Here is a 21,278-nt window from a genome sequence, read left to right as displayed (position 1 = left end):
GTGTTGGCCAAGTGCTTCCTTTCCCTGGTGAAATATTTTTTGATGTGAACGTTCATGGAACTGAACGTTCAGTGGTTTAAGGTCGATGAAGAAAAGTTCACAGAAGTGAACCTTCAGCAAACTGATATAGACCCGTTCAAACTATACTGCTCTCCGTGTGAAACAAGTACATTTCTGTCAGGGCAGAGAACATTAAACAAACATTTGGCATATTGAAATTTCGTGGTAAAACACTTCTTACACAAAGACTACTAGCAAGCTTTCACCATCATGACTTTGTCACACCAAGGTATGACATTATATCATATAGCCACTTCAGTTTATTTCTATTAATCATTACAACTCTCCATTTATGACATATTGATGAGACCAAGATAGACAAAACATTTTATGTCTACAGCTAGTACAGTCTAGTTTCATTGGCCTGAATTAATAAAGACAGGTATACATAAGTAAAGGTTCATTCTGCATAAAGAAGCCAATGTGCTGGAACACTTGCAAGGATAATCTGTATATCTCCTATGATGCCTTTATTAGTATTTCAGTGCTGGGCAACTGACAGTGCTTTGAAAGACAATCCAGAGAAGGCCAAAGTATTCTACAGAGAGGAAGAGAAGATCACAACACCCCTTTTCTATACGGGTTCTTATTGATTCAACATCATACAAAGACTTCATTTGACTAGATCTGCAGGATGCTAGCCTATGGTGACAACAAAGGCTTCCACATAACAGGTATTTGAGCTCGAGTTCCAGTGAAGGATCAGGGAGCCTGTTTCTGACTGACCAGCTTCTGCAGAGGGGTGCAGTCTGGATTTTGATTGTCTGTCTTTTGTACGGGATAAGCCTTAAAGAATTTAACTGGAGGTTAGCTTAGTTCAGCATGCTGCTACTTTTTTCTGCAAAACAGAGTAAATCCTGCTGGCTAAGCAGTGCAGCAGACTAGTCTGAAGTAGGCAAGCCAAGCTCTACGTCCTTGTTGTAGGTTATTTAATTTCACCGCCTGTGCCTCTGCTTAGCTTCCTTAATGTGATTGATTTTACTGATAAGCTTCAACCGACAATATTGCTGGTACTTACTTAGCCATAGCATTTGAGTCAGATTCGTGCTTATTTTATTTTGCTTTACTAATTGAACTCCAATTTTAGTACAGTGCTTACTTAATAAATTGCATTCACTGGCATACCATACTTTGGCAAATCCCATCAACTACCACTTATCTGCATGACTGCACTCAAGTAAGCTTATATTACACAAGGAGTACATTTTTGCCACATGCTGTTTATTTGACTGGCTACCTTTAAATAAGCTAACTTTAAGTAAAAGTCTGTTCACTCTCGCTCTCTCTCCATTACTCATGTTATTGCTTGCACTTAACTAAAGTTGCACTTAATACATTTTATGGAGCTAGCTTATTTACTATTGAATTATTACAAACAGTGTTAACTGTTGCCTGCTTATTAAAAAGAAACTTACTAACTTTACTTCCATCTGCGTGCATCTCTAAAACTGTATTCGGTACTTGCATATTATCGCAACAAGATTTTGAAGTTGCTCTAATTCGTAATGTTAGAGCGAAACTAGTTTATCTTACAGTGAAAAAGTGTGTGGAAACTCCAAATTAGTGCTGTATCGCACCGCTGCTGAAACAGGAATAACGGGCAAAATTCCTCTTTCTTCTTTAGCGCTGGAACTAAATGCAAAATTTAGTTAAGGCATACAGTAGCAGCTTGCCAGTAACAGCAGCTATTCAGGCTACCTGATTTACGGTTTATACATGTTCTAAGGAGTTTCATACAGTGAGGTGTATGACCACTTCCTTTACTTCTTTATATGCTCTTAGCTGTAGCAGTTAGATTCACTTACAATGACTCTCCAACTCAAATTCATCCTTAAAGCACAGGTTTCTGTCCATCTGCAGCACGTCTCTGCTTAGCTGTTCATGCTTATTTTGCACTGTGGTATGCTGTCTCCCTCTCCATACAAATCTGTCTCGTTGAAAAACATTCATGTGTAGCCCAGCCACACTAGGATACAGCCCAGATATTTGAACTGAAAAATGGTCTCAGCATTTCCAACATACACTTCAGAAGAAACTTTGACAAGATAGATATATCGGCAGGAGAAGGGCTCGGAAATCGAATGTTTCTTATGTCAAGGATGTGGTTGCGATAATACGCAAGTGCCTATTCTATTTCTTATTATGTTTAAGTAATACTAAACTGCTGTGCCTTGATTTGGTTGCAGGTTTGTTCGCTATTGTCAATATATAACATAATACTGCATTGTTGCTTATAATACTTTTGGCAAATTTGCACCGTTATTAATTACTAATATTGATTACATAAACCTTTAATTGATTCTGTTACCGGTTACACTTTTTGATCACAGGTGTCGCTGCATTGCTACTTATTACTGACTGATTTCTGGTTACAACATTTACAGCTACTGCTCTCAGTATTGTACAGAGGTTACACTATATGATGTACTTTAGCTGCTTGTGACTCCTGTACCATTACTACACCTTAACAATTACTACACTAGAAACTGTTTAGCAGACTACCTGTAGCTGTTGCTCTACAATTACCGTGCCTGGAGCCAATAGGTTATACTCTGCTAACTCCTTTGTAGTGCTAGTTCGGCAGAGGCTAAATTAATATATTAATCCAGCTACTGATTGTACTTGACCGCGTTATTGATCATTATTACTGCTGCACTGCTGCTTGTACTGATTAATACACTGGTGTGATTGCTCAGAGTTACAACATTTATAACTGTAGGGTTAGATAATCTAACTTAAAAATTGCTGCTTATTAGTGATTACTTTATTGCTTTGATATCCTGCTGGAACTTCATTTTTTGCACATGTGAATATTGCCACTACTTACTGTGCCTATTGTCTTCTAGTTAGTGTCCAGAATTACATTTCATATTCTTGCATCGTTTAGCTATATCCAATACTAATATCATTATTTAGTCAAATCCATTACACCTGTCTCACACCAAAAGTAAGCCTTTAAGCTATTCTTTTTTCTCATACCCCTTTGAATGAACTGGCCTTTATAGAATCTGTCTTGCCCCTTCTGTAGCCAGACTGATAGCCCTATGTACCGTGAGGCAGCACGGCAACTACCCCATGCTTACCAAAAAACTTTTATTGCTACCTCACAGTGACTAAGTATGCAGAGCTGTATGTAATTACTGAACTTGGTGGTACCTCTTCCCTAAAAACTATTCAGTAAACATAATACAAACACCTAATGGCAAACAGCATCTCCAGTCCATCAACTTCCACTGAGCTTATTAGAACAATGGCTAGACCTCCCAAAGGATTATGGAACCCTCAGCTACTAGTTCAAATAGCAACATCCCACCAATATGGAACACATGCACATAGGAATTAGAAGGGTGAAGACACTGAGTCCTTAAGGCCCAGTTTGTATGATTCCACCCACAGTAATGAATAAGATTAGGATAATGGTTGACTGTCTTTCCAAAGCCATGATCCAGGCTGCAACAAGGGCTCTTAGATCCCTCCATCCTGTAAAATATGACTAAGAAATGATAGTCACCCATGTGAGAGTAAATAACTTTAGGCTCAGAATTAACCTTGCCATGCAAGTTATCCAAGGCAGGAAAGACAGTTTGTTTTCAGTGGATTTTTGCATCACCCAGAATGGCAGCAAGATGCAAAGACAAGAAAATCTGCCTTATTGATTGGCTATGGAGAAAATGCTATTTTAGGGAACGATCTACACCTCTCTTACCAGGGTTTTCGCATAATGCCTAAAGCTCTTGCTGTCCCATAGTGTCTTTTTAGACAATGTCCATCCTTCAGAATGCATTACAAAAGCTCTACTCAATGCTAGGAGTCTTAGCAAAAAAAAAAGGGCCCAAAACTGAGGCACTCCTGCAACTTGGACACGTTTATGTAGGTTACCGAAACATGGTTTCAAAGTAATGAAAAGCTCCCAGTGTTCTACTGTTCAACATCTATCATTGTCTTCAGATTAAGCAGCAACTGCTGGGGCATGTTAGCAAATGTTACTGATAGAATAACATCACAACTGATTCCTGGGGCCCTCAAATCGCCCCAAATAAGAATAATTAACCTGTCGTAACTAGCTACAAAACCCTCTGACCCTTATTGACAACAACAGCTATACCTTAGTCAAAATCCTCACGAATTCAATCACCTTAACATGGGGTGATTTTAACTACACATCAATAAAATAACTGACCCACACTGCCAAAGGTTCACATGCTTGTTGTTTCCTTGGCATTATAAATTCTAACTCCATTCTACAAACAAATAACTATCCTGTTAGGGGCCAAAACAACAGCTGTCAAAAATATGGTCCCTTCCTGCATTTCTCCATGTGTCATCTTTCTTCATTACATCATATCATAAAGCAGTGACTTTCCTTTAAAACTATCAGCTTCTCGCTAAATATACTCATGTATAGGGTCTTTCTGAGAAAAAGATTTCTTCAATTACTTGATGACCAAAATAAATTCTGCTGTAATCCTACTTTGATGGACCCCACTGCAAAAGATACCACCAATGCCTCTGAAGTCAACTCCCACTTAAACAGTTGGACTGATAAAGAAATCCCCACCTATTCCAAATTTTATGGAAAACCCTTGGGATGGGGGACACAAAAGGGAAAGAATTTGCTTAATGTTTCCAAGAGCTGCCATTCTCATCAACCTTAAGAGCACAGTTAATCAAATTAGCATGCAGCTTAAGGGTACTGCTGAATATGAGCTTTAAATAGCCAATGAAAGAAAAAATAACTACATTTTCTTCTTTAGATTAGGATGTTAGAACTAACATCCATCAATGTTCAGAGCAAGTCCGCAGTACTACTGCTACACTGGCCCAAAGGAATGCCCATATCCCATTTGACAAATCTTGTGCACATTTTACTTCCACAGATTCCACAATCCCAGATACCCCCTGCAATTACTATGGAGCAAGTCCCTACAGCTCTGTCGAGAGTTAATACCATCTTATCCATGGGCCCTGATAACATACAAGTTTCATGCTCATCAGTATCAAATATTTACCGTTTTAATCTAAGCTGCTCCACTGATTACATTCCCAAAGCATAGAATATAGCCACAATAACATCATTACACAAAGGTGGCGCAACCAAGGAGACTTAAATGCAGAACCGTTAGCTTCATTAGCTTCATATATAAAATTACAGAGTGTATTATTTCAAACCTCATTAGTCTGGGCATTGAAAATCTCTGACCCATGGATCTGCATCCATTTGTTGGTCAAAGTCAGGTCTTATCTCCTTAACCTTATTACTTTATTTGAGAAAAAGGACACTCATGCAGTGGATACAGCATATCCGGACTAAGTGAAGTTCTTAAACACTTTCCAGTGCAGGCATTACTGATATAGTTGTAAATTAGAATATAAACACATATGCTGGGCAGGAAACAATTAACTGGTTGCCTAACAGAAGTCATATGGTTAGAGTCATAGGTATCACTACTAAAAGCAAAAAAGAAGTTACCAGTGGGATACCACAAGGCTCAGTGCTGGGCTCAGTAACTGGCGTCTATTTCTCATACTGTCAAGCCAACACTCCAAGACAAACAACTTGAGTGCTGTTATTATATATATTTATTTATTTGCCTTGCTGTACAGGAATGTCTGACTGGGGTGGAAAATCCCTTTTTAGTGAACACCCAGGGAAGAAAGTTCCACAAGATACAAAGTAGCATACATAGAAACATCTGAGCATACAATAAGAAAAACAATGAATATTTAGGCAAACTGAATATTTCGGCACACAATAGTGATAAAACAAAACCACTGACAATATACGTATGAACAGCATACAAACATAACACGATACAGGGATATACAGTAATACGAGAAATCATTTAAAGGCGGATCAAAATGAGTGTTTGGATGAACAAAGTTTGCATCCATAGTATTTCATAAAAATAAGACAGTGGTAAAGTGAACTTTCATAACAATGTAAAGTTATAGTATATTTGACCAAGTAGATACAACAGTCTTCCACGGACTCACAATTACTCTGCCATGGCAACAATTATAATTACTGGAAGGACAATGGTCTCAACTTGAACGTGAAAACATACAGTATAGTTCATCTAATAAAAAAATAAGAAATAAAAATCTCCACGTCATACCATACAGGCAACACAACACTCCAATCAGACAATGTTGTATGGGACCTCGGCCATTCACCTTCAGGGATCTAAATGACAGTTGAAAAGCCTTTCTTTTCATAGATGTACAACCCAATTACAATAACAATCAATTATACAATTAATAAATACTTTTTGTTTTTAGTTAAAACCATCAAAACATAATATCATATCTTATACAATTATTCAATAACAAAAAAGAAGTTATGTACTCATCATAACGTTCCATGTTTGTTGTCCATATTCTTGCCTTCATTCTTGATGGCTGGGTTCAGAACCAAGCATCAGTTCGACTCAGCCACATACTAAAGCTCCAGAGCTTTCACTGGCTCGAGGCTATACCCTATCCTAAAGATGCCTAGCGATAGTTACCCAGATCTCGTTTGTAATAAACCAATCACTAGACTATCAACCCACTATGGTAAATACAGCCAAACCCTCTGCCTATAGCTCATGAGGCCAGAAGGGAATCAGAGAACTTGTAGCCAATTTCAAAAAATTCCTCTCGATCCTCCAGGAAGGGGGAAAGAGGGTGGGATGCAAGAATGAAGGCGAGAATATGGACAACAAACATGGAACGTTATGGTGCGTACATAACTTCTTTATGTTATGTTGTCCTATCTCGCCTTCATTCTTGATGGCTCAGACAGCATCCCCAGCATCTACTTCTCGGGTAGCTCAAGGGAATAAACTCCTCTGAAGAGTGGAACCAAAGAATGCCCTGTTCCGGGAGGCCAAATCTACTTTATAATGAGTGATGAAGGTATGAGGGTTAACCCATGTGGCTGCAGCACAAATTGAATCCAAAGGAAGTCTGACGTGAAAAGGCAGTGGAAGTAGATCTAGCTCTAGTTGAATGACCTCAAATTTTTCCCAGCAGCTGCTTATGGTGGAGAGTTATAAACATAAGTAATAGTGTCTGTAAGCCATTTAGATAAAGTGACTTTTGAAACTGCAGTCCCTTTTCTGTTTTCTGAGAATGAGACAAACAGTTGGTCAGATTTTCTAAATTTCTTAGTCCCATGTAAGTAACAATCTAACTGCCTATGGACATCCAGTTGGTGAAGCTTGTATTCTGCATTGTTGCCATGACTGGGAAAAAATACAGGTAAGCTCAATTGACTGATTCAAATTGGACTCGTAACACATTTTTGGCAGAAAGGAAGGGTTTGTCCTGAGAGACACTTTGTCTTTGTGGAAGATTAAATAGGGAGGATGGATAGATAGAGCTTGCAATTCTGAAACCCTCCTAGCAGAAGTATTGGCTGTTAAAAAGATTGTCTTCCAAGTTAAGAACTTTAGTGGACAAGAAGAGGCTGGTTTGAATGGAGGGAGAATTAAAGAAGCTAGTACCAAATTTAGATCCCAAGCATGTGGTGGTTCTCTTATAGGAGGTCTTAAAAGGAATGCACCCCTCAGAAATACTTTGCATAATCTGTGAGACATAATATTGGATCCCATGTCTCCTACATGGTAGTTAGATATGGCAGCTAGTTGTACTAGTATCATGGCTGCAGCCGCACCTTGATTAAAGGTTTCTGTTAAAAATTCAAGAATTGCTGATATAGGGGCTGTAAAGGGGTCTATATGTTTGTCAGCCCAACAAGGAAACCTCTTCCATTTGCTCACATAAAGTTTCCTACTTGCATTCTTGTGTGATGAAACCAGAATGTGTTGCACTGCTGAGGATAATTCTGGAAGCCTGGCTAAGATGTGAAGTGGAGCAACCAAGCTGTCAGCTTGAGGGTTTGAATAGAGGGGTGGAGCATTCCTGACTGATGAGTCAGATGATTAGGTACTGGGTCCAGGATCCAAAGCTCCTTCTGAAGAAGGGGCCATAGGAAGGGGAACCACATCTGACGAGGCCAGTACAGAGCAATGAGAATTCACCTCAACTCAACGATTTGGCTTTCTGAAGAACTTTGGATATTAGTGGAATAGGGGTAAATGCATAAAGAAGTCCTGGGGGCCAATCGTGAACAAGTGCATCCCTTGGTAACTCCCCTGTTGGGGGGATTAGGGCAAAGAAGCTGCTGGATTTGGAGTTCACGGACATGACAAAGAGGTCGCAGCAAGGCTGGCTCCACTTGCGAAAAATTCGGTTCGCAATTTCCTGTTTCAAAGACCACTCGTGAGGCATAAGAATTGCCCTGCTTAATTTGTCTGCTATCACGTTGGATTTTCCCAGGATGTGCACTGTAATCAGAAAATGTTGAGAAGATATTGCCCATTGCCATACTCTTACAGCCTCTCAGCACAGGGGGGTAAGATCTGGTTCCACCTTATTTGTTGGATGTACCACACCACCGACATATTGTTTGTCTGTACTGCAATTGCAGGCATTCCAGACCTCTCTTCCACCAGGTACAATGTCAGAAGCACCACTGTTATCTGTAGGACATTGATGTGCAAGTGGTATTCGTGTTCTTGCCAAGTTCCTTGGACAGTCTATCCCAGATAATGCCCCCCCACCCAATCTGGGAAGCATCCGTGGTCACTGTAGCTACAGGTTGGGGGAGAACAAACGGTCTGCCTATCGTTACCTGCGTGGACTGAAGCCACCATCGTAGGTCCCTCTTGCAGGTGTCCGTAATTAGAATCTTGTGTGACATGGGTAACTCCTGCTGGACCATTGAGCAAAGAGTAGCCAGTGTAGACGAGCTAGGTGGACTAATGTTATTGCAGCTGCCATTAAACCCAGAACCTTGAGGACAAACTTTGCCTGTATTTTCTTTTTCATGAGCAAGATTGATACCTGATGGTGTAGCGTTAGTACTCTTTCGTGAGTCAGTTTTGCAACCATGTCTTTTGTGTTTAAGTCTGCCCCTATTAAAGGTAATATGATGTGAAGGCAACAAAGCAGATTTTTATTTGTAGTTTATAGTGATGCCTAGCTCTGAACAAAGATAAACAGTAGTGTCCCTTTCTTTGGTCAGTAAATGCTCGATGGTGGCGGTTAGCAGCCAGTGTCTAAGTATGGAAACACTCGGAATCTTATATGCCTCAGGTGAGCCGTGACTTCTGCCATGCATTTGGTAAACACTCTGGGGGCTGTAGTGAGACCAAAGAGCAGAGCTCTGAACTGGTAATGACTGGCTCCCAGCCAGAAACGTAGATATCTCCTGGATCTCCTGTCCATCTTTACTTGGTAGTACGCATCCTGAAGATCAATTGAGCACATCCAATTGTCTTTTCCCACAAAAGGGAGTATTGACTGCAGTGTCACCATCTGAAACTTTGTTTTCTTCACAGACTTGTTTAGTCTGCTGAGATCCAAAATGAGCCTCCAGTCTCCTGTCTTCTTTGGAACCAAAAAGAACCTTGAGTAAGTTCCAGATCTGATTTGGTCTGCAGGGACTTCTTGGATGACTCTTTTTCTTAGCAACCTTTGAATTTCTAGGGTTGCTTGATCCCTTTGACTGGGTGGTATGTCTGGTATAGACCTTGGTGGAAGGGGTGGGAAGGAGAAAGGAATGTTGTATCCCCTGGATATGATCAACAGTATTCATTTGTCTTGAGTGACGTCCAGTCAGGCTTTTGGGTACAGTGATAATCTCCCCCCAACTGCCTCCAGAGGTGGACAGGTGGACCTCCTTTTAGGAGTGCTGGAAGGGCCTACCAGAGAACGTATTTCTGTCAATGTGATTCTGCGACCTCCTCTGCCATGAGGGCGGAATCTTCCACTGTTATTTCCCGCTCTGCCCCTGGGGGAAAAAATCACCACGTGCATCCAACGAAGCTTTCGGAACCACATTTTTACACCTTTCTGACCTTTGGGATAAGGTCTGCTAGGGATTGAGAAACATACTCCCACAGCAGACAGAGTTTTGCCTTCTTGTTTGCACCTGGTATGAGTCTCTCACTTTTAGCCCGAACAAAGATGAGCTGTCAAAAGGGGTGTTAATAAAGGAAGTCTTGAAGGGTTCAGCAAACTCACACAGAGGCATCCAGGAATGTCTTCTCAGAGCTATTTCTGTGCCTGCTCGCTCCATCAGCTGCATATGAAATGAGGCGCATGGAGGAATTAATTACAGAATTTAAGGTAGCAAGCTGAGCATTTACCTTGTCGGGTACCTCTGCAGCTGTAGTACCCTGGAGGTCATCTCCTAGCTCCTTGAGGAGATCCTCTGAAGTCTGGTAAAGTGGGATAAGTAATTCAGCGACCTAAGGGTAAAGGGCACTGAAGAAAACATATGCTTCCCATATCTGTCCATCATACAGGAATCCTTATTTGGCGGTTGGACAGATGAAGAAGTTTCTGCTAATTCCTTCTTGGTGGCCGCCACCACCATAGCATCTACTTGGACACCTTTAGTCAGAAATTGTTTATCCTCTGGGGCTGTAATAAATTTGCTGGGCCTGTTTGGAACTGGTTCTACAGATTCTGGGGAGCCCCACACCTTTCGACTGACTACACCAAGGAGGTGGTCGAAAGGCGGAGACACCCAAGAGGTGGAGGGTCGAGAGCTGAATGCCTCCAAGTATACAGACTCATCTTCAGAAGGGGAGAGGGTCTTCCTGCCACCTCTTTGCTTCAGGATCTCTAAGATGTCTGAAAAGGAGACATCCTCAGAGGGTGACAGTAGGGACCCTTCTGAATCCTCTAAGTCCATATCTGACATGACAGACTCAGGGGAGTCTAGGTGTTTCCTCTTATAAGTTCTCTTCCGAGGGATCTCCTCAGAGGGATGCTCTGGGGAAGTTTCAGAAGACAGTGTTTCACCCATTGGGGTGTCCTGGGGCACTGGATCTCCACGCTTGGCCTGGATGGATGGCGTGGAGGGAGACACTGGCACTTTAGGGGGAAGAGTGACAGAAGGGTGGAGCAGTCTGGGGGGACAGCACACTCCTCATTACCTCGAAGGCACCACGGTCCTGGCCCGAGAGAGCCTCTGGCTCTGAGGAACCCAGAGATCTCCCCCGTACCAAGGATGATGGCTCCGATTCTGATGTGAGCATCAAACTCACCTGCACCGAAGCCTCGAGTGGAAGAGTCGGATCAGACAAGGTTCCAATTCGAGTCACCCCACCTCCCCGGAATGAACGAGGGAGTGTTGGCTTCCAGATCCCTCGATAGAAGGCAACATCAACAAGATCAGAGCAGAAGTCGGAACTGAGACACAGGAAGAGGTTTTTGGAACTGACAATTCCACCACAAGGACCTCCATGCACTCTGGCTCCAAATTTATCAGAGTCAAAGGAGAAATGGAAGACAAGGCAGGATGGGTAGTTGGGTCCACATCCTTCTGGGCTGTGCTCGAGAGAATTTTTGCTAGGGCCGGTGTCCAGAGCAACCTCTTAACGACCCACTCCATATCATTGTCCGATAGGCTCCTGGAAGATCGAGAGGAATGGGTGGATGATCTATGGCTAGAAAGGCTGACTGTGGCACTGAATGGGCCGGCTCCGGCGATGGTGACCGGCTCCAAGTCGGTTCTGACAACACAAGTGGAACTGAGGGAGACTTAGACTTCTCGGACCCGATAGACTTTGGATCCGAAGCTTCTTATTTTTCCGGTCTCTTCATCGGTTCAGAAACTGGAACTGAAGAAGCTGATTTATTTGAAGACTTATCTGAAGATTTTGAGGCCTGATTCCCTTCGACGGCCATCTCAAAAGGTCCCTTTAACAAGCGTCTGAGTATCAGTTTGTTTTTCTGTTCCTGCAGGACCCTAAAGCTAAAGCCATGGCATGTAGAACAGGAATCCAGTAGGTGAATGGCTAATAAACAATAAACACAATTAGTGTGCCCATCTGTCAATTTTATTTATTTATTTTACATTTGTTAACCGGAAAGATCTGAATTGACCAGGTCCATTTACAGCGGAGGCCCGGGGAGAAAAGCTCTGGCATTTAGTTTAACAAAACAATACATCTATAGTTTAACAAAATGATACAACATATATAGTGAACAATATAATGATACAACATATTAGGGAAACAAAATAAGCAGTAAAAAGAATGGTAACGACAGTTATACAGTGCTGGACATTTATCACGAGAAGAAATGTGTCAAGCATTTCAACAGCCAACAGTTTGACATTCATAATTCAATTAACATGCAGGTGAATACTGCTGTGCCTAAGGAGAGGAGCAGATGCCCTGCAGGTATAGCAGTGGATATGGCTGAGTTATTGACTTTTAGCGGGTTAAGGTGAGTTAGTAAGTGAGAGGGGGAGATAGAAGCAGTCAAGGTATGATTATGTGATACAAGGGCATAACCAGGTACTAAGGAGATGTGATTTGAGGGAGTTTTTGAATTGTGAGGTGGTAGGGGAAGTGGACAGAGAATGGGAAAGAGTTCCAGTTTCTAGCAACAGTGTGGGAGTAGAGTGCTTTCCCTGCTTTATTATTAGTCCTGGAGATGCAGAGGACAGATTTTTCACTAGATTGAAGATGCCGGCTTGCAGTGTAGTGAGTAAGTAGATTGGATATTGAGGGTTTTTTTCAGGGTGTTTGAGAATGTTGTAGGCAGTAACAAGCTGGTGATAGTTAATACGTTGTGGTAACTCAAGCCATTTTAGTTCTTTTAGTGCAGTACAGTGGTGGGTTCTGTATGTAGGTGGAGTTTGTAGCAAACTTGGCTATTTTATTTTAACAAGTTTCTAGTTTGTCTAGGTCAGACTTTCTAATTTGGGTGAAAACTGGTGCTGCGTCAATGACATTTTTTGTGTGCACGAGTCACACTTTTTGAATCCAGATTGTTTTGTCTTTTTTGCAGATTCCTTAGACATGACGAAGATCACTATAATCAACAATGCTAAGAAACAACGCAACTATAATGTATAGCCCTTATGCAATACAACACACACCAACAAACACAAGAGGGGAGACAGAAGGAATCCTCTAACTCAACTGGACTCTTTAAGGAGAAGAAACTAAATTAGATGAGATAGTAAGGAAAGGCCTGAGATAGAACGACAGCCCACACAGTAAAAGCAAAAACAACACCGCAAGAACCAACAGCATGCTCAAAACACTCAAAAAGGGGAGCTTCTTGAAAACAACTTAACAATAACAAAGGTTTGACACTAACTATGACTAAAGATGTATAAAAAGAAACAGACTTGTCCTGAGCCAGTGAACAGTGAAAAGCAATCCCGAAGCAGCAAGCGGCAAACGAGATCTGGGTAATCATCACTAGGCATCTTGGGATAGGGTGTAGCCTCGAGCCAGTGAAAGATCTGGAGATTTAGTATGTAGCAGAGTCCCAACCATCAAGAATGAAGGTGAGATAGGACAACATAACATCATTTATTTCCTGATTCAAACCAATAGGAGTCAATGTATACTGCAGCATTTGGGAGACATTAGGAATCGTAACACAAACATTTGTGCAGCTGAGCACTTTACACAGGCACAGGGGGGTTGGATTCTGTTTTTTTCTCTTCTTTTCAGTGTTAGCAAAGCCCTTTTTACCAAGGGGTGGCGATTGTTTAAGTAAACTGTTGGAACTGGAAAGTAAATTAATATTAAATTATGATACATTGACTCCTATAGGTTTGAATCAGGAAATGTTTCTTATTGAATAACTATAGAAATGTATATTACGTTTTGATGGTTTTAGCAAAAAACAAAAATTATTCATTAATTGTATAATTAACTATTATAATTGGGTTGCACATACATAAAAGAAAGGTTTTTCAGCTGTCATTTAGATCCCTGAAGGCGAATGGCCGAGGTACCAGATTTCTTTGGCGAAATGATGAAATAAAGAGTTGGAGCGGAGCTCTTGTGACTTTTTTGTTTTCTAATTTATGACATTTTGTCGCTTTGTTTGCAATGTTATATGGGTTCTAAGCACTTATGCTGATAATTCCTTATCTTTTGACTTTCATATCTATACAGTACTTCAGAAATCCTATCTCATTTAACTAGGTTTCTAAGGCATCTATTACAGATCAAAAGAAGTATTAACTCCCCATTATTCATCCCTCATCAGAGCAATTACTGAACATAATTTATTAAAACGTATCACCCACCTTAACAGATCTCAGAGATCACGAACTAACTTCTTCATTACCTGGTCAGACTGACGTGTGCTCCATTAGCTGGACAGACTGATGGTGTGCTCCATTAGCTGGACAGACTGATGTGTGCTCCATTACCTGGACAGACTGATGGTGTGCTCCATTACCTGAATAGACTGATGGTGTGCTCCATTACCTGGACAGACTAATGGTGTGCTCCACAGGTTCAAAGGTTGGTACTAGGCTATCAGCCCTAGGGCCTATACAAGCCTAGCCATAACAATTCCCTGGCTATTTCTTCCCACATTATTTACTTTCCTGGACCCCTGTCTAGCAGGGCGACTGACGTGATCCCTGGGGTGAATTTCCTTTCTCCCATCCAATCGTCAAGGTTCCTCTTGATGAGGTCCAAAGAGGCACTCTGCTTGACATGTATGGGCAATCTATTCCAGAGTCTGGGGAGTCTCTGGGTCAGGAACCTATCCCTCCAGCATGTTTTGTTTATTGTGATGACAAGGTTTAGATCCCTGGAGCGTGTAGCTCTGAGGGATTGGGATTTCTTTAAGTGTAGCATGTCCAACAGCTCTGGGTTTGACATGGCCTTGTATGTTAAGCAGAGATCGCCTCTGAGTAGACGATATGCGACAGAGTATAGCTGGAGTTTTTTAAGGCGGTCAGCGTAGGGCATCTGCTTTAGGCCTGTGATTCTTTTAGTGAGGTATTTCTGAGGCCTTTCCAGTTGTTACAGATGTCTTGAGAGGTACATTAGCTGGACAGACTGATGGTGTGCTCCATTAGCTGGACAGACTGATGGTGTGCTCCATTAGCTGGACAGACTGATGGTGTGCTCCATTAGCTGGACAGACTGATGGTGTGCTCCATCAGCTGGACAGACTGATGGTGTGCTCCATTAGCTGGACAGACTGATGGTGTGCTCCATTAGCTGGACAGACTGATGGTGTGCTCCATTAGCTGGACAGACTGATGGTGTGCTCCATTAGCTGGACAGACTGATGGTGTGCTCCATTAGCTGGACAGACTGATGGTGTGCTCCATTAGCTGGACAGACTGATGGTGTGCTCCATTACCTGGACAGACTGATGGTGTGCTCCATTACCTGGACAGACTGATGGTGTGCTCCATTACCTGGACAGACTGATGGTGTGCTCCATTACCTGGACAGACTGATGGTGTGCTCCATTACCTGGACAGACTGATGGGACTCTCCCTGTACTCATTCTCCTGTACATGCCTCCATGGTGTCTGTGCCTTGAGTTTTAGGCATGAGATTTTTTTTACTTTCTTTGATCTCCTACACTTTTATAGAAAAAAATGATTCCTCAAACAGCCACTTAACGAACCTCGATCTTCATCAACAAATAAATAAATCAGACTAATATTCCAGCATAACCCCCACTACATGTCAAATGCAGTGGTATCCTTACCATCTTCAGTGTAAACCTAAACAACTGGATGGGCAGCCTGACATTTCCTTTAGACTGTTCTCTGCTGCCCTCCTTGAGGCTAGAGACAACTTTTGAACTTGGTTTATTGGCCAGGCTTGTGATGGTTTATAAACTAATTGCTTGGTACTTAACTATGGAGTTGCACTAGCACAGTGATAAAAAATAAATCAAATCAATACATACAATGACAACAGATTTAGTTTGAAAACATGTTAAAAATAATGGTATTCAGGAACGTGTTTGTTTAAGGAACATCATTAAGTGATATTATACTTTGTAATGATTGTATCAGCATAATACAATGCAAACTTTCAGTCTGAAGCCAGAGTGGTGAAAAATTGCCAGTTATATTATAATTTTATAAAGATGCCTTTTACCATTGGACTTCAATGTGCCAAAGTTTTCTTTGTTTAGTTATCGTTTACTTTCTTTCACCTTATTAGTGTTTTATAAGTAAGAACACTTATCTTAATCGGAGTAGAAAATTAAATTAAGTGAAAATTCAACCCAGACATAGCACAATTCTTAAAATGTGAGACATGCCCACCGCTGCAAACCCTAAAGCTAACTTTACCTAAACTTAATGTGTACTACACGAGATAAGGTAGCAGATGAAAATCAGTGGATAGCATGAAACAAGTTAAATGTTTGATAACATAATATACTGTCTGGTTCACTCAAAGTTAACTCAAACTACTGACAAAAACACTCAAATGAAGAATAACCCACATGCCCAAAAACTAATGCAACCTTCATAAAAATGTTAAACCTGTTACAAGGAATCAACTACTTCAGGATAATTAAAATACAAAATCTCAGCAAAGTTTTCTTTGTGAGCCATTGTAAACAAATGTCAGTAAATAAAGACATGTTTGAACAAGTCTCAACAAATCAGAAAATTATTTTATAGTTTTGTGCACCAAAAAAAAAAAGAGAGAGAATAAATTCACTTAAGTGTAAATGACTGCACTTTTTACAAATAGCTTTAAGCAAAAACAGTACACGCTAGTGTTGAAACATAAAAAGAATGCTTTTCATTATAATGTACATACCTCTCCAGGAAGGTAGAAAGAGATACATTACTCTAGCGTGAAGTACCCAAAGCCTAAAATCGATAATTGCTTGTTAGAATTCCTGATCAAAAAGTGGATACAGGGAGATGATCATGATTAACAGTGCCCCAGAGTGACTGTATTTCCCACAAAAGAAAGACCGAAGGCTATTTATCAAAAAGCTGTGAGGTGAGCTGTCACATGATTTCCCAAGGCAGCACGTAGTGAAAGCTAGAAAACCGTATTTCATAAAGTGCAATACAGAAAGGTATGAAAAGACTGCAAAAAGCTCCTAGACTGTTTTTTTCTGTCAAATACAGTTGCAACTACAAAGAATTTCCAAGAAATAAGTGCAGCTGGCATCTTTTCTCCTAGCAACAGACCAATAATTACGTGTCCTAGCAACACACTGCACCGTCATGATACCATCATGAGGAGCAGTGTAACAGTGTCCTAAAATAACAGAATCTCTTAAATTAGAATAACGCCTTTCAGGTACGTCAACATCTTTCAATTAACTCATATGCAGAAAGCTGTGCACCTAAAACAGAAAACAAAAGTGTTCTGAGTGGTATTAACATTACTAGCATAAAACCAACCATTCTTGCAAATGACTGCCTGGAGATGAAACCCAATGTATAGCAGACTTTCCAAAAAAAGAACTGATTTAGATGATAGCTCATTTCCATTTCTGTAACTGTTAAACCAACTTGTGTTGTAATGGTGTAATTAGGGTAAAAATTTAGTTTCACATGCTTAACGTACCCCACATACAAATGTGAGAAATACTGGTGATGCTCTAAGCAGCTCCATCGCAGCTGTCTGCAACCTTAGTGCAACCAGATGAGCAGCATTTTTTGGGGGGTGAGGGGGTAGCAGTCCTATGTTCAGGAAAATATTTGGTAGATATAGATTACCCAAGGCCTGCTATAACCACTCCAGACAATGAAAACGACAACTTAATAAAGCAGCTGCAGCAACAGTCGTTTAGCAAGGGAAAAACTATGGATCGTAATAAAATGCTGCTGCTGACAGAAAAAAAAAGCTGAAAACAGGAAAAAGGTGAAAGCAGACATGATTAATAAAATGCATACATACGAAAAAGCAGAATGAGAGGCAGTAGGCAAGAGTGAGAAAATATGGCCATCAGTAACAACAAGATGGTCATGAAGGTCATAAACATGTATACGTGTTTTGCTAAATAGAAGAACTGAAAACTCTGTCATCTAGCAGCACATGCTGCTCGATGGTCACATTCAATTCTATAATGTACCCATTAAATCAAAGCCACTATTACTCAAGGTGTTTATAAATCAAAATGTGGGAAAATGTCAGATGCAAGTCTTCAAAAAATGGATATTCTGAATCCATTTTCACTGAGATAGCTGTATCACACTACACTACACTATTCTGATTTGCAAACACTTTACTCTGGTCATACACACACACACACACATATAAGAATTCCACAAATACAACAGCTTCTACACTCTTGGATGAGTGTCAACTGAATGAGGTTTCCACTTCTATTTGGTCCACATCTCCCAGCCACTGCATCACATTTGGTACCACCGCTGTCACAGTTTCTATTATACACTAGCAGTGATTAAATGTATTTTAGCATTTCATTTTTTACATGGTTTTATGATCATGAACAGTGTACACTTAAATAAAGGGCGCACTGCAGTAAGGTGTATTCCCTAGGGGGGAACATGTACTTTTTTTCATCCAGATAAAACTTTGACCATGCTATTTTTTCTGGTTGTATGATCAACTGGTGCTGACTTACACTAACACAAAAAGACACACAAAGCACAAGCCGCTTCATGCAAGGAACAAAGTCCCCCTATACCTTTCAAGGGGCTGTACCTCCACAAACACACACCTCTAACTGTGGTATTCTAACAGAGATTGCAATACATGACAGTTGATCAACATTATGTTCATCAAAATCGAATCTTTTAAAAAAAATTGTTGGCACTGTAGTTGACATCTTAGAATAAGTAATTCTGTGGGGAGCTTCACTCAGTACACCCATATTACATAATAAAACCCACATCCTTACACTTCTGATGAAAGTACAGATTATTCAACTAGTACAATATCTGCTTGATGAAGCATTATTCAGTGACTAAATGTTCTGTGATACCATTTAAAAACAAATATCCATTCCAGCTTCACAACACATAAAAGTAATATAAAATATGTGTAAAACCAATAAACACTAATACTGCAGTTTTTCACACTGGATAAAACAGTTACTTTTCTTGGACATGTAGGATACTGTGTTTGTGTTATTTATTAGAAATACACTGAAGAAATTTTAATGAATATTTTTTAGAAATTTTAATCATTTTTTTTAATTATTAACGAGGAGTATATTTTTTGCCAAATTCAACTTGCATTTAATTCCATGAATTCAAAGTTTTAGTGGTGAAAATTTGTCCAATGATATGAAAACCTAGAGGTTGTCAGCGCCAAAAATAAGGGATATGGTTACTCAGAGTTTCCCAGCCACATAGTAATCGCATCATACTCTGTGCATTCGAAAAACTTCCATATGTATGTATGTTAAATTTAATGCCACAGCATACATACATTATGCCATGCAAAGCACACTTGAGACCTACAAACACTCCACACCATTCACACAAGACATGCACACCAATACTTTAAGGACAGTGTGTGTGTATGTGGTTCAACATTCTGGTACATGACATACACTACATTTCCTCAAATTTTCCATTTAAGGTAAAAACTTGCTGGTCCATTGAAGGGCTAAATATAGTGCTTCATAAGAGAAACGTTACTGTGGAAGTTAAGTATAATAAACTGCAAAATACTATACATTCTTAAAAGAAACTAGTTAACTGAGGAGTCTATGATGTCCTTATGATTAAAAAAGATAAAAAGTTAGAGAGATAGCTGTAAACATTCAGAAACAGACTAAATGTAACGTGGAGCAGAGGTGGGAAAAGATGTTCCAATATCATACATTTAAGTTGTATTCCTTTTCAGACAGATACATTCATACAAGACATTGGTACTTGTGTGGAAACTCTCTCATTTAATTATCATGTTTTCGCTATAGTCAGGAAGTCATTCTACCTTGCCCAGTTAATTTCTAGGGGAATATTTTCACAATCCAAAGAAGTCTTCTTACCCCTGGACTCTTCCCTAATCAGACTCACCATAGAAACAATGCTCTCTCTGGTATGTCAAATCCAAATACATCAATGAAACAGGAAGGCCTCAGCAATTTTCCACAAAAAATGAAATGTCTTAAATCCTTCAATTTTCCAGATAGACCACCACAATTCTACTTGCATTCAATAGCCTACTGCCTGCTCTAAGGTGACTAGTATCTCACTTTTTGAGCCATTAAAGACTTAATCCTCTATGAGGTACTATTTCTTCAAGAAACAGTGGCTCTACAAATCCCCATACTAGGGACCTAAATTTATTCTAATAAATACAAAGACTCACTGGAGGGATTTGGGCTCCTAACTCAACATATTCCCAGTCTAGGGAATAAGTTGTCACTGCAGGCCAAGCAAAGTATTACTTTGTCTGCCTTTATAGTTAGTCTTCATGGCTGGAAATTACACCAGAGTTATCACGTATAGTTCTATATGATTTGGGAGGTGGGCACTAATAAGTACTCATAAAGGATGCCAAGAACAGTTACGCATGTCTAATTACAAGTGCATAAGTTAGGACTTTTACGGTCCCTGTGACTGCTTGCCTAGTTTTGTTCCTATGTTCCAGATGGTAATGGCAGCCAAAGAAGAAAATTCCTCAGTCAACTCAGACAGAAAGACTGAAGAAATGTACTATGACATTTTAAGATACAGGGCTCCCTGTTGGGATACCTATAGAGAAATAACAGAAGGCTGTATCAAATAGAAGATGTTTTAACATGACATACAAAGAAAATAACTGGCATGCAAACTGCTGAAAAGGCAACAAAAGAAAAAACTGTGGAACAGCAATTAAAATATGAACAAATGGCATAGAAACTGGACAGCCTTGAAGACAGGTCATGCAGAGACCACTTGAAATGTACAGTAACACCAAAATAAATCAAACAGAAGGAATGTAATGACTTCATGAGTAAATGCCTGAACACAGGGACCAGTTTTTCTGCTTCTGATATTAAAATACAAAGAACACACAGTAAATACTCCTAAATTGAGATCAAGAAAGTAGCACAAACATGTACCAAGTAAACTGCAGACATACCAGCTAAAGGAAGAAACTCTAATTTGTGGAAGAAGGAAATAATCATAAAGGATGGAGACCCAAAGGTCTACATGGATAATAACTTTTCATTACAAACACAAATACATTTCTTCCTTCTATGACTCAGCAGAGAAATGTAACTGCATTTTAGGTTATAGAATCCTGCATTATTTCAAGTCTTCTAATTACCTGGGCTAAAACATACAGAGAACTTTGACAGGTATAAGATAACGTGTCGAGAAGAAAAGCAGAACAAGAGGCAGGGGGAGGAGGTGAAGGAACCAGCAACAAGTCAACAGATGCATAAAAGCAAACTACTAACACTTCAACTGGAGATGTGATGATTCAGAAAGA

General features: G+C 40.1%; 1 protein-coding gene across 6 annotated transcripts in view; it reads right to left on the bottom strand.

Moving 5' to 3' along the window:
- The window catches only part of LOC122799976 (proton-coupled amino acid transporter 1-like), a 1,348,908-nt gene that overhangs the window by 1,082,736 nt on the left and 244,894 nt on the right, over positions 1-21,278 (bottom strand). Inside the window, exon 1 of one of the 6 annotated variants that reach the window (XM_044069410.1) lies at positions 16,683-16,977. The exons of the other annotated variants lie outside the window; for them this stretch is intronic. Coding sequence (XP_043925345.1) covers positions 16,683-16,710 — 28 coding nt within the window. The 5' untranslated portion in view covers positions 16,711-16,977. Of the gene's footprint in view, positions 1-16,682; positions 16,978-21,278 lie in introns of those variants that run through there. 6 annotated transcript variants of the gene reach the window in all.

This window comes from Protopterus annectens, chromosome 4.part0, assembly GCF_019279795.1.
Source record: "Protopterus annectens isolate FY-2018-M chromosome 4.part0, PAN1.0, whole genome shotgun sequence".
NCBI classification, from domain to species: domain Eukaryota; kingdom Metazoa; phylum Chordata; order Ceratodontiformes; family Protopteridae; genus Protopterus; species Protopterus annectens.
This window is presented reverse-complemented; position numbering and strand designations above follow the sequence as displayed.